General features: G+C 33.5%; 1 protein-coding gene across 1 annotated transcript in view; it reads left to right on the top strand.

Moving 5' to 3' along the window:
* The window catches only part of ERBB4 (erb-b2 receptor tyrosine kinase 4), a gene marked incomplete at its 5' end in the record, with an annotated part of 620,722 nt that overhangs the window by 269,048 nt on the left and 335,553 nt on the right, over positions 1-16,121 (top strand). The window contains 2 exons of the mRNA XM_011986142.1: positions 7,673-7,805; positions 12,680-12,773. Coding sequence (XP_011841532.1) covers positions 7,673-7,805; positions 12,680-12,773 — 227 coding nt within the window. The remainder of the gene's footprint in view (positions 1-7,672; positions 7,806-12,679; positions 12,774-16,121) is intronic.

The raw sequence follows: 16,121 nt of genomic DNA on the forward strand, positions 1-16,121 counted from the left end.
GTTTCACCGTGTTGCCAGGATGGTCTCAATCTCCTGACCTCGTGATCTGCCCACCTCGGCCTCCCAAAGTGCTGGGATTACAGGTGTGAGCCACCGCGCCCAGCCCTGTATTGGGTTTTAACTCAACACTTGTGGCCTTGGGCAACTTACACTCTCTGTGACTCTGCCTACCTATAATCGTTCTATTTTTCATGATGGTTTTGAATATTAGTATTCATAAATGAAGAAAGAATACCCCCTCCAAAAAGAAATAAAACTAAAGGCCAATGTATTTCTAAAGAATCTAGAGGCAAAACTCCTTAGCAAAGTAGTAGCAAATAGCATTCAGCAATATATACAAAGAATTACACAACATAACCAAATGGGTTTATTCCAGGATGTAAGATTGGCACAATATTTGATAATCAAAAATGTAATATATTAAAAGTCCAAGGAAGAAAAAATTCATAATAATGTCAATTGATACAGAAAAAGCATTTGAAAATTTTAACATTTGTTTCTATTTAAAAATCTCTGGAAAAATAATGGAAATTCAGAGTAAGTTTCTCCACTTCGTGAAGACCATCTACAAAAATCCTACAGCTAACGTCGGGCTTAATGGTGAAAAGCTGAATACTTTCCCCCTAGATTGGGAACAAGAAAAGAATGTCCTCTCTTACTACTTATTTAACATAGTATTGGAAGTTCTACCTAGCAAATAAGGCAAGAAATGAAAAATAAAGCTTATAGATTGAAAAGGAAAAAAAAATCTCTCTATTCATAGATGGCATGATTATGTACATAAAAAATTTCAAAAAATCTACAAAAACCTCCTAAAATAAATAAGTAAATTCAGCATGATTATAGGATAAAACATAAAACTTACAAAGTTTAATTGTATCTGAATACATGTAATTAACATGGGACCATAGAAATTAAAACTATAATACTATTTATAATTACTAAAAGATGAAATACTTTGGTGTAAATTTAACAAAACATGTACAGGACTTGTATGCTGAAAACTACAAAATACTGATGAAAGAAATCAAAGTAGATGTAAATAAATGCAAAGGCATACTGTGTTCCTGTATTGAATAGCTCAAAATCATAAAGATGTCAATTATCCCTAAATTTATATACAGCTTTAGTGCAATGCTTGTCAAAAATCTCAAAAAGGTTTGTTGAGATAGAGTCAAAATGTTTATATAATTTATATGGAAAGGCAAACAAGTTAGCCTAACTAAAACTATTTTGGAAAAGAAACAAACGAAATGGGAATATTCAGTTCACATATTTTCAAGATTTATTACATAGCTGCCATAATTAAGGCTGTGTGTTATTGTAAAGGGATAAATACACAGATCAATAAAACAAACTCAGAAATAACTCACACAAATGTACCCAATATATTTTTTACAAAGGTGCAAAAGCAATTAAATAGAGGAAAGGTAGCCTTTAAAGCAAATAGTGCCAGAGCAAATGGACATCTATAGAGCAAAAAATGAACCCTAAGCTACATCTCACACCTTATAAAAACATTAACTTTAAAAACAGGTCATGGGATTAAATGTAAAATGTAAAGCTATAAAACTTTGAGGTAAAAAAATAGGAGAAATCATTAGGGATTTACAGTTAGGTGAAAAGAATTTAGAGTTGGCATGCAAAGAACAATCTACAAAAAGTTGAAATGATAAATTCAACTTCATCAAAATTAAAAACATTTGCTCTGTAAAATGTCCTAAGATAAGAATGAAAGTATAAGCTACAGATTGGGAGAGGAGATATTCAAATCAGATAGTTGTTACAGGACCAACAACTTCTTATGCCTGCTGTACAGTAACATACAAATATTCTGAGACAGCAGGATTTGCAGCAGAGAAACAGTTTAATGATTGCAGGGCAACCCAGTGAGGATATGGAAGGAAACTCTCAAATTTATCTCTCTGAGCATACTGGGCTGGGGTTTATAAGAGCAAGGGGCTGGAAAACTATGACCATTGGTTGGTCAGAGTAAGAAGGATGAAGTCATCAGGATGTGGAAACTCGATTCTTTGGTGAGTCATCTCCTCATAAGGCCCTTCAGACCAGTTGGCATCAGTGGGGTCCTTCAGACCAGCTGGCATCAGTGATTTCTCTGGCATGCAGGACATGAAAAAACATCTTAAGGCAAAAGTTAATGTTTCATAATGTTCAAATAGTTATCTATAGAGCAGTTAAGGAGAACTATAATCTTGTAACAGGGTCTACCTGACTCTGAGACAAAAGCAAGCAACTATGAGGAAGCAGGTCAAACAAAGCTACATTAATTACTAATGATGAGTGTGGTGCAAGCGTGGCTTCTTTTCTTTTCTTTTTTCTTTTTTATTTTGAGATGGAGTTTCACTCTTGTTGCCCAGGCTGGAGTGCAATGGTGCGATCTTGGCTCACTGAAACCAGTGTCTCCCGGTTTCAAGCGATTCTCCCTCCTCAGCCTCCTGAGTAGCTGGGATTAGAGGCATGCACCACCATGCCCAGATAATTTGGTATCTTTAGTAGAGATGGGCTTTCACCATGTTGGCCAGGCTGGTCTCAAACTCCTGACCTGAGGTGATCCACCAGCTTCGGCCTTGCAAAGTGCTGGGATTATAGACATGAGCCACCGTGCCCACCCACTTGGTTTATTTTCATTTCTTCCCCTCTCATCTTCCCTTATTAGTATTATAAAGTTTATAGGAATGGTTTCATAGATAGATGGAATATATAAAGAACAAAAAGTAGCACTAAATAGCAAATAAATAAATAAATAAAATCTAATTGTAATGGTCAAAGATATGAAGAAACGTTTCTCTGAAGAGTGTATAAATGAAAAATAAGCATATTAAAAATGTTCAATGTTATTAGCCATTTTATGGAAATCTAAATTTAAAACACAATGAGATATTACTATACCTATCAGAATGGCTAAAATAAAAAGAGTAATAAAATCAAATGTGGGAGAAGATGCAGAGAAATGTAATAATCCATACATTGTTGGTGAGAGTGTAAAAATGGTACAATCACTCTAGAAAATAGTTTGCTTCTATCTTTTTTTTTAAAAAAAAAAAAAACCTAACTAAAATGTTAATACCATATAACCCAGCAATTAACTCCTGAGAATTTATTACAGAACAATGAAAATTATATTTATACAAAATCATATACACAAATGTTTATAGTAGCCCTAATTGTAGTAGCTCCAAACTGGAAACAATCCAAATATCCTTTCATGGGTAAATAGTTAAACAAACTGTAGTAACCCATGCTATGAAATACTATGATCAATAAAAAGAAACAAACAATAAACACAACAACCTGGATGAATCTCTGCATATTTATTCTAATTGAAAAAAGTGCCAATTATGAAAAATTACATACTGTATGATTCCATTTATATAAATTTTAAAATTACCAAATTATAGTAATGGAGAAGAGATTAGAGGTTGCAGTAAGGGAGCTCTAATGGGTAAGTTTAAAGGGAAGATGGGAGGCAAGTCAATGTGAAGATCCAAGTACAAAATTAAGGATTCTTGCTATGAGGAAATCTGTATTTTGCCTATATCAATGCCAATGTCTAGTTGTGTTACTGTACTATGAACTTTTTACGATCTTGTGAGATAAAACTGGGTGTCCAAAACACGATATCTCTCTGTATCATTACTTACAACTACACATTAATATACAATTATTTCAGAATAAAATATTTAATTTAAAATATAAACCCAAAATATAAAATAACAAATAAAAAGTTATACAGCTCATAAGCCACATTTGCAGAAAAACGTAAATAGAAATAAAATAATTTTAATAATCAATTTATCCAAATCATAGGAGAAAAGAAGAAAAGGAGGAAGAGAACAGAATGGACCAACAGGAAAAAAAAAAAAAGAAAAAAAACTAAGATAAATTATTTCAACTTGATTATTTCAATTATTACATTAAATGTAAGTGGTTTAAACACCCTAATTAAAGGACAGAGATTATCAGATTGAAATAAAGAAAAACAAGGCTCAATGACTGCTGCTTACAAGACTTGGACTTCAAATATAAAAGCACAAATATATTAAAAGTAAAATTATGGAAAAATACTATGAGAGAGAAGTAGATGAAAGAGAGTAGAGAACCAGAAATGTATGAACAACTTATTTCTTATAAATATGCAAATTTCATAGAGAAAGGATATCTTTTTAACAAATGATACTGGAAATATTGAATATCCATATACAAAAACTGAATATATCCTTACATAGTACCTGTGATTGTTCATTTTATATGTCAACCCAACTGGGGCATGGGGTGACCAGCTATTTTATTAAATATCATTTCTGGACATGTCTGTGAGGATGTTTCTAAATGATGTTAGCATTTGAATTGGTATGCTAAATGAAACAGATTGCCGTCACCACTGTGGGTGGGCATCATCTAGTACACTGAGGGTTTAAATAAAATAAAAATTTGAACGAAGGGAGAATTCACTCTCTCTGCTTGGCTACTTGAGCTAGAACATTGATCTTTCTCCTGCTCTTGGAATGGAACTTACATCTTACATCATTGATGCTTCTGGTTCTTAGGCTTTTGGACTTGGACCAGAATTTATATGATCAGTTCTCTCGGATCTCAGGCCTTTAGACTCAGATGGGGACTGCACCACTGGCTTCCATAGGTCTCCAGCTTTCTGGTGGAAGATGGTGAAACTTCTCAGTTTTCATACTTGTGTGAGCCAATTGTGTGTGTGTGTGTGTGTGTGTGTGTGTGATGTGTATAAAATCTCTTAATGGTTCTGGTTTTCTGGAGAACCATGACTAATACAGTACCATATGTGCAAATTAACTCTAAATGAATCATGTGGATAATTGTGAAACCTATAAAACTTCTAAAAGAAAATACCAGAGGAAACCTTTGTGACCCTGGGTTGGACATACCTAAAACTTTTTAGATACGATGTGAAAAGTATGATTCAAAAAAAAAGTTGATAAATTACCAAAATGAAAAAATTCTACTTTTCAAAAGACAGTATTAAAAGAATGGAAAGACATAGCTAAAATTGGGAGAAAATACTTGCCAAATATATAAAAAACTCTCAATACTCATTAATAAGAAACAATCAATACAATATAAAATGGGCAAAAGATTTGGTGACACTTGAACAAATGAGATATATAAAAATAAGCACATTAAAAGATATTCCACATCTTTAATCATTAAGAAAATGTGAATCAAAACCACAATCAAGAGCTACTACGTTCAAATTAGATAGTTTAAAATTGAACAAACTGACCACATCAAATATTGGTGAAGATGTGGGGAACACAACTCAAGCTAAATTTTGTGTTGTGTTCATTGATGGTAGGAATGTAAACTGGTACAACTACTTTGAAAAACAATTTGACAGTTTCTTGAAAAGTTGACCCTATACCTACCATGTTGTCCAGCCATTCCACTCCTGGGAATTTATCTAAAGGGCAAGAAAGTATATGTCCATACAAAGACTTTTACACATATATTCATAGTAATCAACTACTACTGTTTTTAACATCCAAAATGGAAAACACTCTAAATGTCTGTCAATAGGTGAATGGATTATAAATTTCATATATCCATATGATAGAATATACACAGTAATAAAAGTGAATAAACTGTTGATACATGCAGTAATATAGATGAAACTCAAAATAATTATGCAAATGAAAGAAACCATATAAAAACAGAAAATGTACTATATAATTTCATTTATAAAAAAATTGTAGAAAATGCAAACTAATGTACAATGAGTAACAGAAAGCAGATCAATGATTGTCTAAGAAGGATGGTGCAGGAGGCAAGAATTACATAAGGTCATGAGGAATCTTTTGGAGATAATGAATACATTAATTATCTTGATTGTAGATATGGTTCATGATGTCAACATTTATCAAATGGTATACTTTATATATAAGCAGTATATTGTATGCCATGTGTACCTCAATAAAACTGCTGCACACAGGCACACATACACACACAGTCCCCTCTTAAACTATACTGGAAGAAATTATTCAAGAAGTAGCAAAATTTGTTGATAGATCTAAGTCTGCCTTTAAAATATTTTTACACAGTTTACCATAGGGGCCTTTTTATAACCCCAGGATATAGGACAAAGAAAATTTGAATTGGAATATTTGTTTCACTGTTTCAGAACTAGTCAGGATCGCAGGTGCGGGCGATTTGCTCTCTCAAGCATATGTTAGAGAAGTTAACTTTCACAGATTTCACAGATGTAGCTCCCTGCTTGTATTACACTACCATATTCAGTGCCATCCCAACCCACCTCACAAATGTTCTTGCCATAAAATTTTACATCTCATAATAAGTAAAGTTGGTAACTAATGGAAAGATAAAGTTGATTTTGATGTTTTAATCTTTAGAATTCTTAATATTTCATGAAAACCACATATAGTTGTATTTCAAATACCTCAAATCACTTTCAGAAACACAGAATAACATTTGAAGTATTTATGGCTCCTCTTATCAATATCAAATCTCCTTTCACTAAAATAATGTTATGCAGTATAAATAATAATATCCTGAATAAAATATATTCAGTATAAAGGGAAACAAAGATGGTTTGCCTTAAGTGGAAATTTAAAAATTATTTGGCCCTTCTGCCATCAACAACAACAAAAACAGAGACAACATAGAGATAACACTAAAAACTGTTGTTACTACTTTAATCTCTATACTTCTGCATAAATAATCATTGTAATTTGCTGAATATTCTTTCAAAACTTCTTCCTTACGTGTGATGACTTGACTAATATCAAGGTAGACCTAGCCAGAATATAGCAGGGTCTTGTAGAAAACTTACAGTTTGGCTGGCACAGTGGCTCACGACTGTCATCCCAGTACTTTGGGAGACTGAGGTGAGTGGATCACTTGAGGCCAGGAGTTTAAGACCAGCCTGGCCAACATGGTGAAACCCTGTTTCTACTAAAAATATAAAAATTATCTGGGCATGGTGGTGTGCGCCTGTAATCCCAGCTGCTCAGGAGACTGAGGCAGGATAATTGCTTAAACCCAGGAGGTGGAGGTTACAGTGAGCCAAGATCATGCCACTGCACTTCAATCTGGGTGACAAAGCAAGACTGTCTCAAAAAAAAAAAAAAAAAAAAAAAAAAGAAAAAGAAAAAAGAAAACTTGTGTTTTCTTTCTATTCCTTTCTCCCCTTCTTACACGCTATAAATTATTCTTTTTCTTTCTCTTCCTCTTTTAATCCTTTTTTTTGTTTGCTTGTTTCAGGACAATATTATTTTTTTCTATTTCTTCATAAATCCCTCAAACTGAGAAGGCAAAATATTTTATGTATTAGTGGAGCAAAGCATTGGCTTGAGAGAAGTGTGGTTTATTCTTTAGCTGGGACGGATAATTTATATCGCCTGTCCTCCCGGTAGTTTTTATATAGGCAATTCACTTTTGCTTAACCTTATGAAAAACGCAAGATTGCCGTACAAACACATCTACTAGGACTGCAATATAGAAGAAGTTGCAGGTGGGATAGGACATGATGATGGGATAGGCCACCAAAGTCATTTGCCATAGATCTCCTTTAAGCGAACTCCTTTAGAAATAGCATTACCTGGGAAGATTTTAAGTTTTGACACAATCCTCTGTTTTATTTCCCTTTGATTCTGGTGTTTCACAGCTGCTGAAGGAATGGTGTGCAACCATCTGTGTTCCAGTGATGGCTGTTGGGGACCTGGGCCAGACCAATGTCTGTCGTGTCGCCGCTTCAGTAGAGGAAGGATCTGCATAGAGTCTTGTAACCTCTATGATGGGTAAGGCTTCTTCTAGGGTTGCCTTCACCTCATGAACTTTGAAGGACTGATTAGCTCTGATTTTTTTGTTTGTTTGTTTGTTTTTTGAGACGGAGTCTCGCTCTGTCGCCAAGGCTGGAGCGCAGTGGCACTATCTCCGCTCACTGCAAGCTCCGCCTCCCGGGTTCACGCCATTCTCCTGCCTCAGCCTCACAAGCAGCTGGGACTACAGGCGCCCGGCTAATTTTTTTGTATTTTTTAGTAGAGACGGAATTTCACCGTGTTGGCCAAGATGGTCTAGATCTGCTGACCTAGTGATCTGCCCGCCTTGGCCTCCCAAAGTGCTGGGATTACAAGCATGAGCCACCGCGCCTGGCCTAGCTCTGATTTTTAAATTTTAAGAAAATGGTAAAATGCAGGCCAGGATTTTTAAGGAGAGTTCTTGTTGCATAAAGGAGACAACACATAGACGAATTCTTTTAAGGAGAAATAATTTTATTTGAAATTACAAGTTCAAATACATAGTTTACTATTATATGCATTTTTTAAAACATACTCGGACAATTCTTAATAAATTATAGCAATTTACACTTAAGCAAAATTGAGAAACATATTCCCGTTTTCTTTATGAAGGGGATTGTTATAAGTAATCTTCCTCTCCATATATCCCAATAATATTTTTTTATTTTCCTCTCATACTTCCCTATAAATTTCATCTGGAGTGCATGTTTTCTTTCTTTTTTTTTTCCTTCCACTCACTTTTATGTCTATTTGTATATAGGAATGGCTTGTCTCTATGTGTCTGACAAGTGATCAGCCCAGTAGAAAAACTACATTGTAGTTTCTACTTGAAGTGGTTTAGAAAGTGTTCTGCCAGGTTTTAGATAATCTAAGTAGTATTTTAAATCAAGTATTTTTAATTTTCTCTGGTACTTCAATAATAACATTACCAGTAGGAGAACCTAGTAAGTTCATAATATTTCTTTTATTCATAAAATCACTTTATCATAACATACTATTTGATGCATTATTTTTGTTCTTCATTAGTGTGATAATGCATTTTTAGTGCTGCTCCTAAGTCAAATTTTCTTATGTTGCTCACTGAAAGTATTTTCTTTTTTAAATTTTTATTTATTTTTATTTTTTGAGTCTAAGTTTTGCTCCTGTTGCCCAGGCTGGAGTGCAATGGCCTGATCTCAGCTCACCACAGCCTCCACCTCCCAGGTTCAAGCAATTCTTCAGCCTTAGCCTCCCGAGTAGCTGGGATTACAGGTGCCCCCCACCACACCGGGCTAATTTTATATTTTTAGTAGAGACAGGGTTTCTCCATGTAAGCCAGGCTAGTCTCGAACTCCTGACCTCAGTTGATCTGTGTGCCTCGGCCTCCCAAAGTGCTGGAATTACAGATATGAGCCATGGCACCCGACCTGAAAGTATTTTCAATAGCTTTGGAAAGTATAGTTTTGAAGTTCTTTCATTTCTTCTTGTGCCTTGTGAATTATCCCACTGATATTCAATAAATAATATTGCAATTTTGCATTTTACATGAGAAAAATAAAAATATATAGATTATAATGATATTGACATGTCTCTTCTTTGCAAGATGTCCAAAACCAATTCCCTCCATAAAATATAAGGGGAAAAGATTAATATTAGAAGCGTAAGTATAAAAAAATTAAGTAAGAATTTAATCATTTCTCAGGAAAATTTTAGCATTTAATTTTGTGAGGTAATTTTGGCTTGCAATTTGAAAATGAATAGGAGATTATTTGCTGCTTGTCTCACTGAATCATATTTATGCTTGTTCCCAATTTTATGAACATAAAATACCTCAGATCAAAATATGCTTGCTTTTGCATTCAGCAATTGATAAATGAAACAAAACACAGTAGACTAATAAAATGAAACACAATAGACCAATTTCATTAAGTGAATATTACATTAAAAGTTTATTGAATACATATGTGTAATTCTAAAGAGGAAATTAATTACAGAAATCATTTTGTGTAATAGCAGCATCTTATAAATAGAGGGAACTGGTATAATTAAGTATGAGCTAAAGTCACAACACTACATAGGACTCAAGCCAATGCTAGAACTTAAGTATCTGATTTTTCATCTTGTTTTTTTGTTTGTTTGTTTGTTTTTTCCCAGAATACAATTGTTTTTCTTTAATATTACAGTTTTTAGCTTTTCAGAAATATGAAATTTATAAACATGTGGATGTAAACACTAGTTTCTGTCTCATTTCTGCAAAACAATGAAAGCTAACCAAAAGAAAAATATGGGTTTCCTGAAGAAACACTGATTACCACACTGTTTTTTTATATTTAGCATATTTCATATTTACATCATAAAATCAAATCTGTTAAATTAACTTAGTTTTTAATGTATTTTGCAGTAATTGTGGCAACCCAGGAAACCATAAACATGGGGCTAGTTTGAAAGATGATCAACGTATGTGTCTTGTAAAAGACTGGTGCAATTCTTGCCTGCCCAATGATGGATTGCCTACCTTCCATCTTGTGGTATGGGCTAGTCTCTTTCAACATTGACTGATGGTTATGATAGCCTTTGAGGAAGAACGAGTTTATATCCCAACTTGCTTAAACTCTTGTGAAAGTTTAAGAACAACACAGAAACATCAAAGAGGGAACCAGTGTAAGCTCTTTGCAAGTGTTTTTACATTTAATAATTGCAGCTTCTCAGTGAAATCTTATTTTTTTCCTGTTACAGAGGATATTTTTTTAAATGAGGCTTAAGGAAGTTCAAGTATTTAAGGCCTAGAAATATTAGTGTTGGTCCTGGGCTTTAAATCTGGAAAAACTAGATCCCAGAGTATTCACTCTTGATCACAGGACTTGCTAAGGTAACACATACAATGAAACTATGAGAAATGTATCATAGCAAAACCAAGTGAAACAAAGCTCCGTATGCAAAGCTCATACTTAATAGACTATAAATTGTTAAATCTGATTCTAGTGAAAGAATAACTCTGGCAAAGTCACAATAGAATCACTGGAGGACAGGAAAGAAAAAGAGAAATTATGGAGAAAGTCACAATAAAGGGCAGAACAAGTTATAGAGACTGCCAGGAGGATCTTTTCTGAGAGCAGGAAAATCAGAAGCCTGTCAAATGGAAGTCTACGGAAGAAAAGCGCAATACACTGTCTCCGTGATTGTTTTATGACATACATTTTATTCCTCAACTTGCATGTGGGGAAGTGGATTTTGGAGAAGAGTAAGAAAAATGTGACCTTTGTTCTAGTAATATGAACACTATAACCTTCATTTAGTACCATAAACTTTTAATCACCCAAGAAACTATTATCCAAACCAGTGGATAATCTCAAGTTGTGCTATAATTGTGTCATAATTTTGTTATGCAAACAATGCTCTTGATTATCTTTACAATTTTACTACCCTCCCATACCAACTCATTTTGACTTTTATATTCTGAAGGTTTCCTTTATTGAGTACTTTGTATGGTTTATGTCAGTGAAGCATGCAAAAGATCACCTGTCTTTATGTAATTGTGATTTTAAAATTAAGACAATGTATAAAAGGTTTGATCCATAACAAACTACTATCTCACTTTATAAAATGCATAAACCATGTAACTAAATATATGTGCATTCCATACATAATTAAGCCACCTATTTATGCTATTTATTTGGAAAACCAAACTTAATTATTTTGCCTTGGAATAGATGTAGTCTTAATTTAACCAACAGAAAACATAGCTCATTGTTGTACTTCTGTCATTTATTAAGGCTTTACAGTATTCAAATGAGAAAAAAGTGAACACTTCTCTTTAGGTAAAAATATTTTTTAATGTATCACATAATGAATCAAAAATTGCCATACCTGTAATGCTGTTGGTGTGGAGTGGTAACACAGAACACAAAAGCACAAAATAATGAAGTAGCTAAACATAGTCAAATTTTATTAATGATTTGTAAATGGCATTTTAAATTGTCTGTACTCAGTACCTTATCCTGCTGTATTTTAGTGGAACGGGGTGGTTTAAACATATTATAGATGACTGGTATCTAATTATTGATATAAAAATTTTGCAGTAGACATATATTATAAAATTGATAAGTTGATCACATGTAACATACAAATAGCCACAACAATGTAAGGATATAGGAAGGGATGACCACCATCCCAGGAGATTTCAATTAGAAAGTTTAAGGATGTTACCATTAAACTATTTCTTTTATTGTGTACCATATAGAATTACTTCAAAAAGAATTTAGACTGCAAAAAGATGTCGTGATATTAGATCAATAATATAAGAAAATGAAATCTACCATAAAAAGATATTTTCTCTAATTCTCCAAGGCAGATATTTTAAAAGGAGAAGAGGAATCAAAGTAATTTTTGAAGTTTCACCAAAAATCAATCGAAGAGTCTTGGGATTTGAAGGACAAGGATGGGGAACATTCACATAACTTAGCATCAAGAAAAATACAATAGTTCTTTCAGAGTTTAGAAAGTAAAGCTTCTCTGAGAGTAAAATTGTATATAAAGACAAAGCAGGCACAGCCTTATTTAAAAAGGTAAAAATGGTTTTACTGCGTCATCAGAACATAGAAGAGTTATACTTTGTCACTTTTTTTTTTCTTTTTGAGACTGCTGGAATATGTCTTGCAGGAGAGAGGTTTCCAGTATGAGTCTAACGTTGAACTCATTGGAGGGCAGGGAGAGCCATCTGGCTGCAGTTTATCTATTCTCCTAATGGAAAACTTAATGTTTCTGATGCTCCTGGCACATAGAGAAACAAACTGTAGAATTTACTCTGCCAATAGGACTTTTCACAGATGTTACTTCATTTGTTAGGTTGACAGCTTGTTTGCTTATACCCCCTCATGTGGCTGATGTTTTCACAGTGAATTTCGGGAGTTTGAGAACGGCTCCATCTGTGTGGAGTGTGACCCTCAGTGTGAGAAGATGGAAGATGGTCTCCTCACATGCCATGGACCGGTAAGCCTGAAGACATCTGTAATGTGTTGGTTTATTTAGTATCATGTATGAATGTTTGTTATTATTTTATCATTTATTCATCCATTCAATAGCTACTTATAGGATGCCATGGGGAAACATGTTTATCTGCCTACAAGAGGCTTAAAGTTAGTAGTAGAGATAAAATAGTTAAAAGTCGATGTCATACATATTTATTCTCCAGATAAAATAGTTAAATGGAATTATAAGATATGGAGTGGTCCTGGACTTTTGCACAGTATAGAAAAGAATAATTAGATTGAAGCATAATCACTAACAAAATTAAAATATTTATAAATTGCTATAGAAACACAAGTGAAGGAAAAACTAATTCTGTCTTTGGGATGGAAATAAAGACATCAAGATAGGCTATAAAGAAGTGATGTTTGAGCTATGCTTTGAAGAAGAATCTGGAAAGAAGAAACATGTAAACATACACAAATGTAAAAGTTCATGTTGTATTTGAGGAAAGCTATCACACATTTTTACATGCATTTAATCCTTTAACTATTGTGGCAGTGTGAAAGACAGTGGAAAGAAGGAGACAAGTACTCATAAACTAAAATCTAAAGCAGTGCAATAAGTACTATGGCAGAGGGAAGAATTGAGCTATGAGAATCCAAGGAGGGGTTATAGGATTAGGAAAGTTCTCATGGATGAGGTCTCATTTACATAGTTTGAAGTTAGCCTCAGAGAGAAAATTATATTTTAGACCTCTCTTTGGTTTCCATCATTCGAGTTTTTCTTAATAATGAGATCAGTATAAATTTTTCATTCCTAATTGTCATTTTCATCCTTCTTTAGACAAATTTCCAGTTTATCTGTGTTATTGAATCATCTCTCAGTGGATAATTTGAGACCAACATTTGGATGTAGACAAGAGCTTCACATTGCTCTGTACGATTTCGTTGGAAATTTAAATAGTATTAATTTTTATACCAGAGTGCTTATTCAGCACTTAATTAGCTTAGAAAAAAACATATATCATTGAGCCCTCCAAACTTCCATTAGGCCCCAGTGAGCTGTTCTGGAACTTCATCTAAAGGAGGATGTGGAAAAGTTGGCCAGTTCAGAGGACTACCACAAGGATGATTAGCTTGGAAAATTAGACCTCTGAGAAAAAGAAATGGTGTTGTTTGGCATGAAGAACCAAAGTGTAAAAGGCAATTTAATATGTAATGATCTCCAAATAAGTATGCAAAGGGCATGTGCAGCTATTTTCTTTCTCCATTATGGACAGTCATGAAAAATACAATTAATCGACAGTGTGAGAAATATGAATTCTGTAAAGAATGTCATGAAACACAGGGAAGTGAACTTCTGTAATGGCCTGTTAAGGCAAGTTGAGATATCTATATGAGTCTTTAAAAACGAACATGTTTAGGTAACTTCTTGACTATTAATCATGGAATTAAAAAAATCTTTCTGAGAGACAGAAATTTTTAAAAATGTATAATTAAAATAATCAAGGATTCGGCCATCTCTGAATAGGCTGGGAATCATCATAGGCCTCTAGATCCAATCATAATATATATTAGACATAGATTTACAGAAACACTTTTCAACAAATTATGAGCAACTGCCAAAACTTGCCTTGATAGTTAAAGAATCAGTAATCTTTCAATGTTAAGCAGGTAAGAACACAATGTCTTTCAGTAGTGGTGTGTGAATCACTACAGGTACCACTGCACTGATATTTCCCATAAATTTCTTATTACGATTTTCTAGATTACTTTTTTCTTCACACATGCAATTTCCTATTTCTTTCTGTTAACCTTTTTAGTTTGAACAAGGCTTTAAGAAACATCTTATTCATTTATTCAGCAAATATGATTTAGTACCTACTTTGTGCCAGGTTTCATGAGCTTACATATTGATAGGTTTTTACATATTAGCAAATTCAAACATTAATATTCAAAATTATTTCTCAAAAATTAAATTGTATTATTTGCATATTTTAATTTTTTCACATTGTCCTTTATTTGTCTATTGTATACTGTATAATGAAAATACATTCAAGTAATAATATTTTGGCCTTTCTTGCAATTGTGAGTTTTCAGAAAAATCAAATCTATTTATGAACTAATACTTTTAGTTCACCTAATCCTATAGACAAAAAACTAATCTGCTTAGATGTAGCATAATGAGATACCATTTTTTTTTCTAATTTCATGAAAAAAATCCCCTGCATGAAAACTTGATGTTTGCTTAACATCTGTAGCAAAGTCTAACCTTCACTAAAGAAAGAATTCAGTAACTGTCCCTTCAGTATGCCTATGTTAGTTTTCAGGTGTGAAAAAAGTTCAATGACCACTTTACCTCTGAATCAGGTCAGAATTAATCTGATCATCTTGGATCATATTTATATTCATGATTTAACACACATTGCTGAGGGCCTTTTGTGACCTAGTTCTGTGCTAGGTATTTCACCTACATTTTATTTTATTGTCTTGTAGGTATTACTCCCATTTTTCCAATGAGGAAATAATCTCAGAGATGTTAAATGAATTGCTCAATGTAGTTAAATGGATTGTTCTGTAGTATTGAGACCTTTGGAATCACAATTTTACCATCCAGTCTCAGTGTGCTAATCAGTTCCATGCTTTTTCTCTTCTTCATGATGCCTCCTGTTGCATAAAATTATACTACTGAATAACTCATTTATTATTTTCTCCTAATTTGTGGGTTTTGGCAGTTTGTTTATTCACTGTCCCTCAAAAAACTTGAGATGGTTTATAAAAATATACATTTTTAAAACTCTAAAAGTTGACTTTTTAAATTATTTGATAGTTAAAGAATCAGTAATCTTTGAATGCTAAGCAGGTAAGAACACAATGTCTTTCAGTAATGGTGTCTGAAAAACTGGTGTGGCTGAGCTCAACCAGTGGCCCAAACATTGCTCCGGCTATGGTTTGGTTTCTTTCAACCCCTACAATTCATATTAGGTTTTTGTCTGTTTCTGGGCCCACATGTTAATTACCACAACTAGAGTCAGAGATGGTTTTGTGTGCCAGATAACAGTCATGTATCATTTAAGATATCCAAGAGGTTCTGGAAGCTTCTCCATTAGACTGGCACTTTGATGAAATTGAGGAAGTCATCAAAGCCATTTGGAAATCCCCCTCCTGCTCTTATGATATATTCTGTTGAAATCACATTTTTTGATCTATGAATATTTCCCCAATGACAAAAACTGATATATACTTATGTTTACCAAACACCGTTACATCTGAAGCATGCTATCACTTTCTCCCTTTAAAACATAAAGAAATTTAACCTATAATGATTAGAAAGTTACTCCAAAAGTCAGCACGTCAGTAGGATATGAAT

This window comes from Mandrillus leucophaeus, unplaced genomic scaffold (genome assembly GCF_000951045.1).
Source record: "Mandrillus leucophaeus isolate KB7577 unplaced genomic scaffold, Mleu.le_1.0 Scaffold1079, whole genome shotgun sequence".
In the NCBI taxonomy this organism is placed as follows: Eukaryota; Metazoa; Chordata; class Mammalia; order Primates; family Cercopithecidae; genus Mandrillus; species Mandrillus leucophaeus.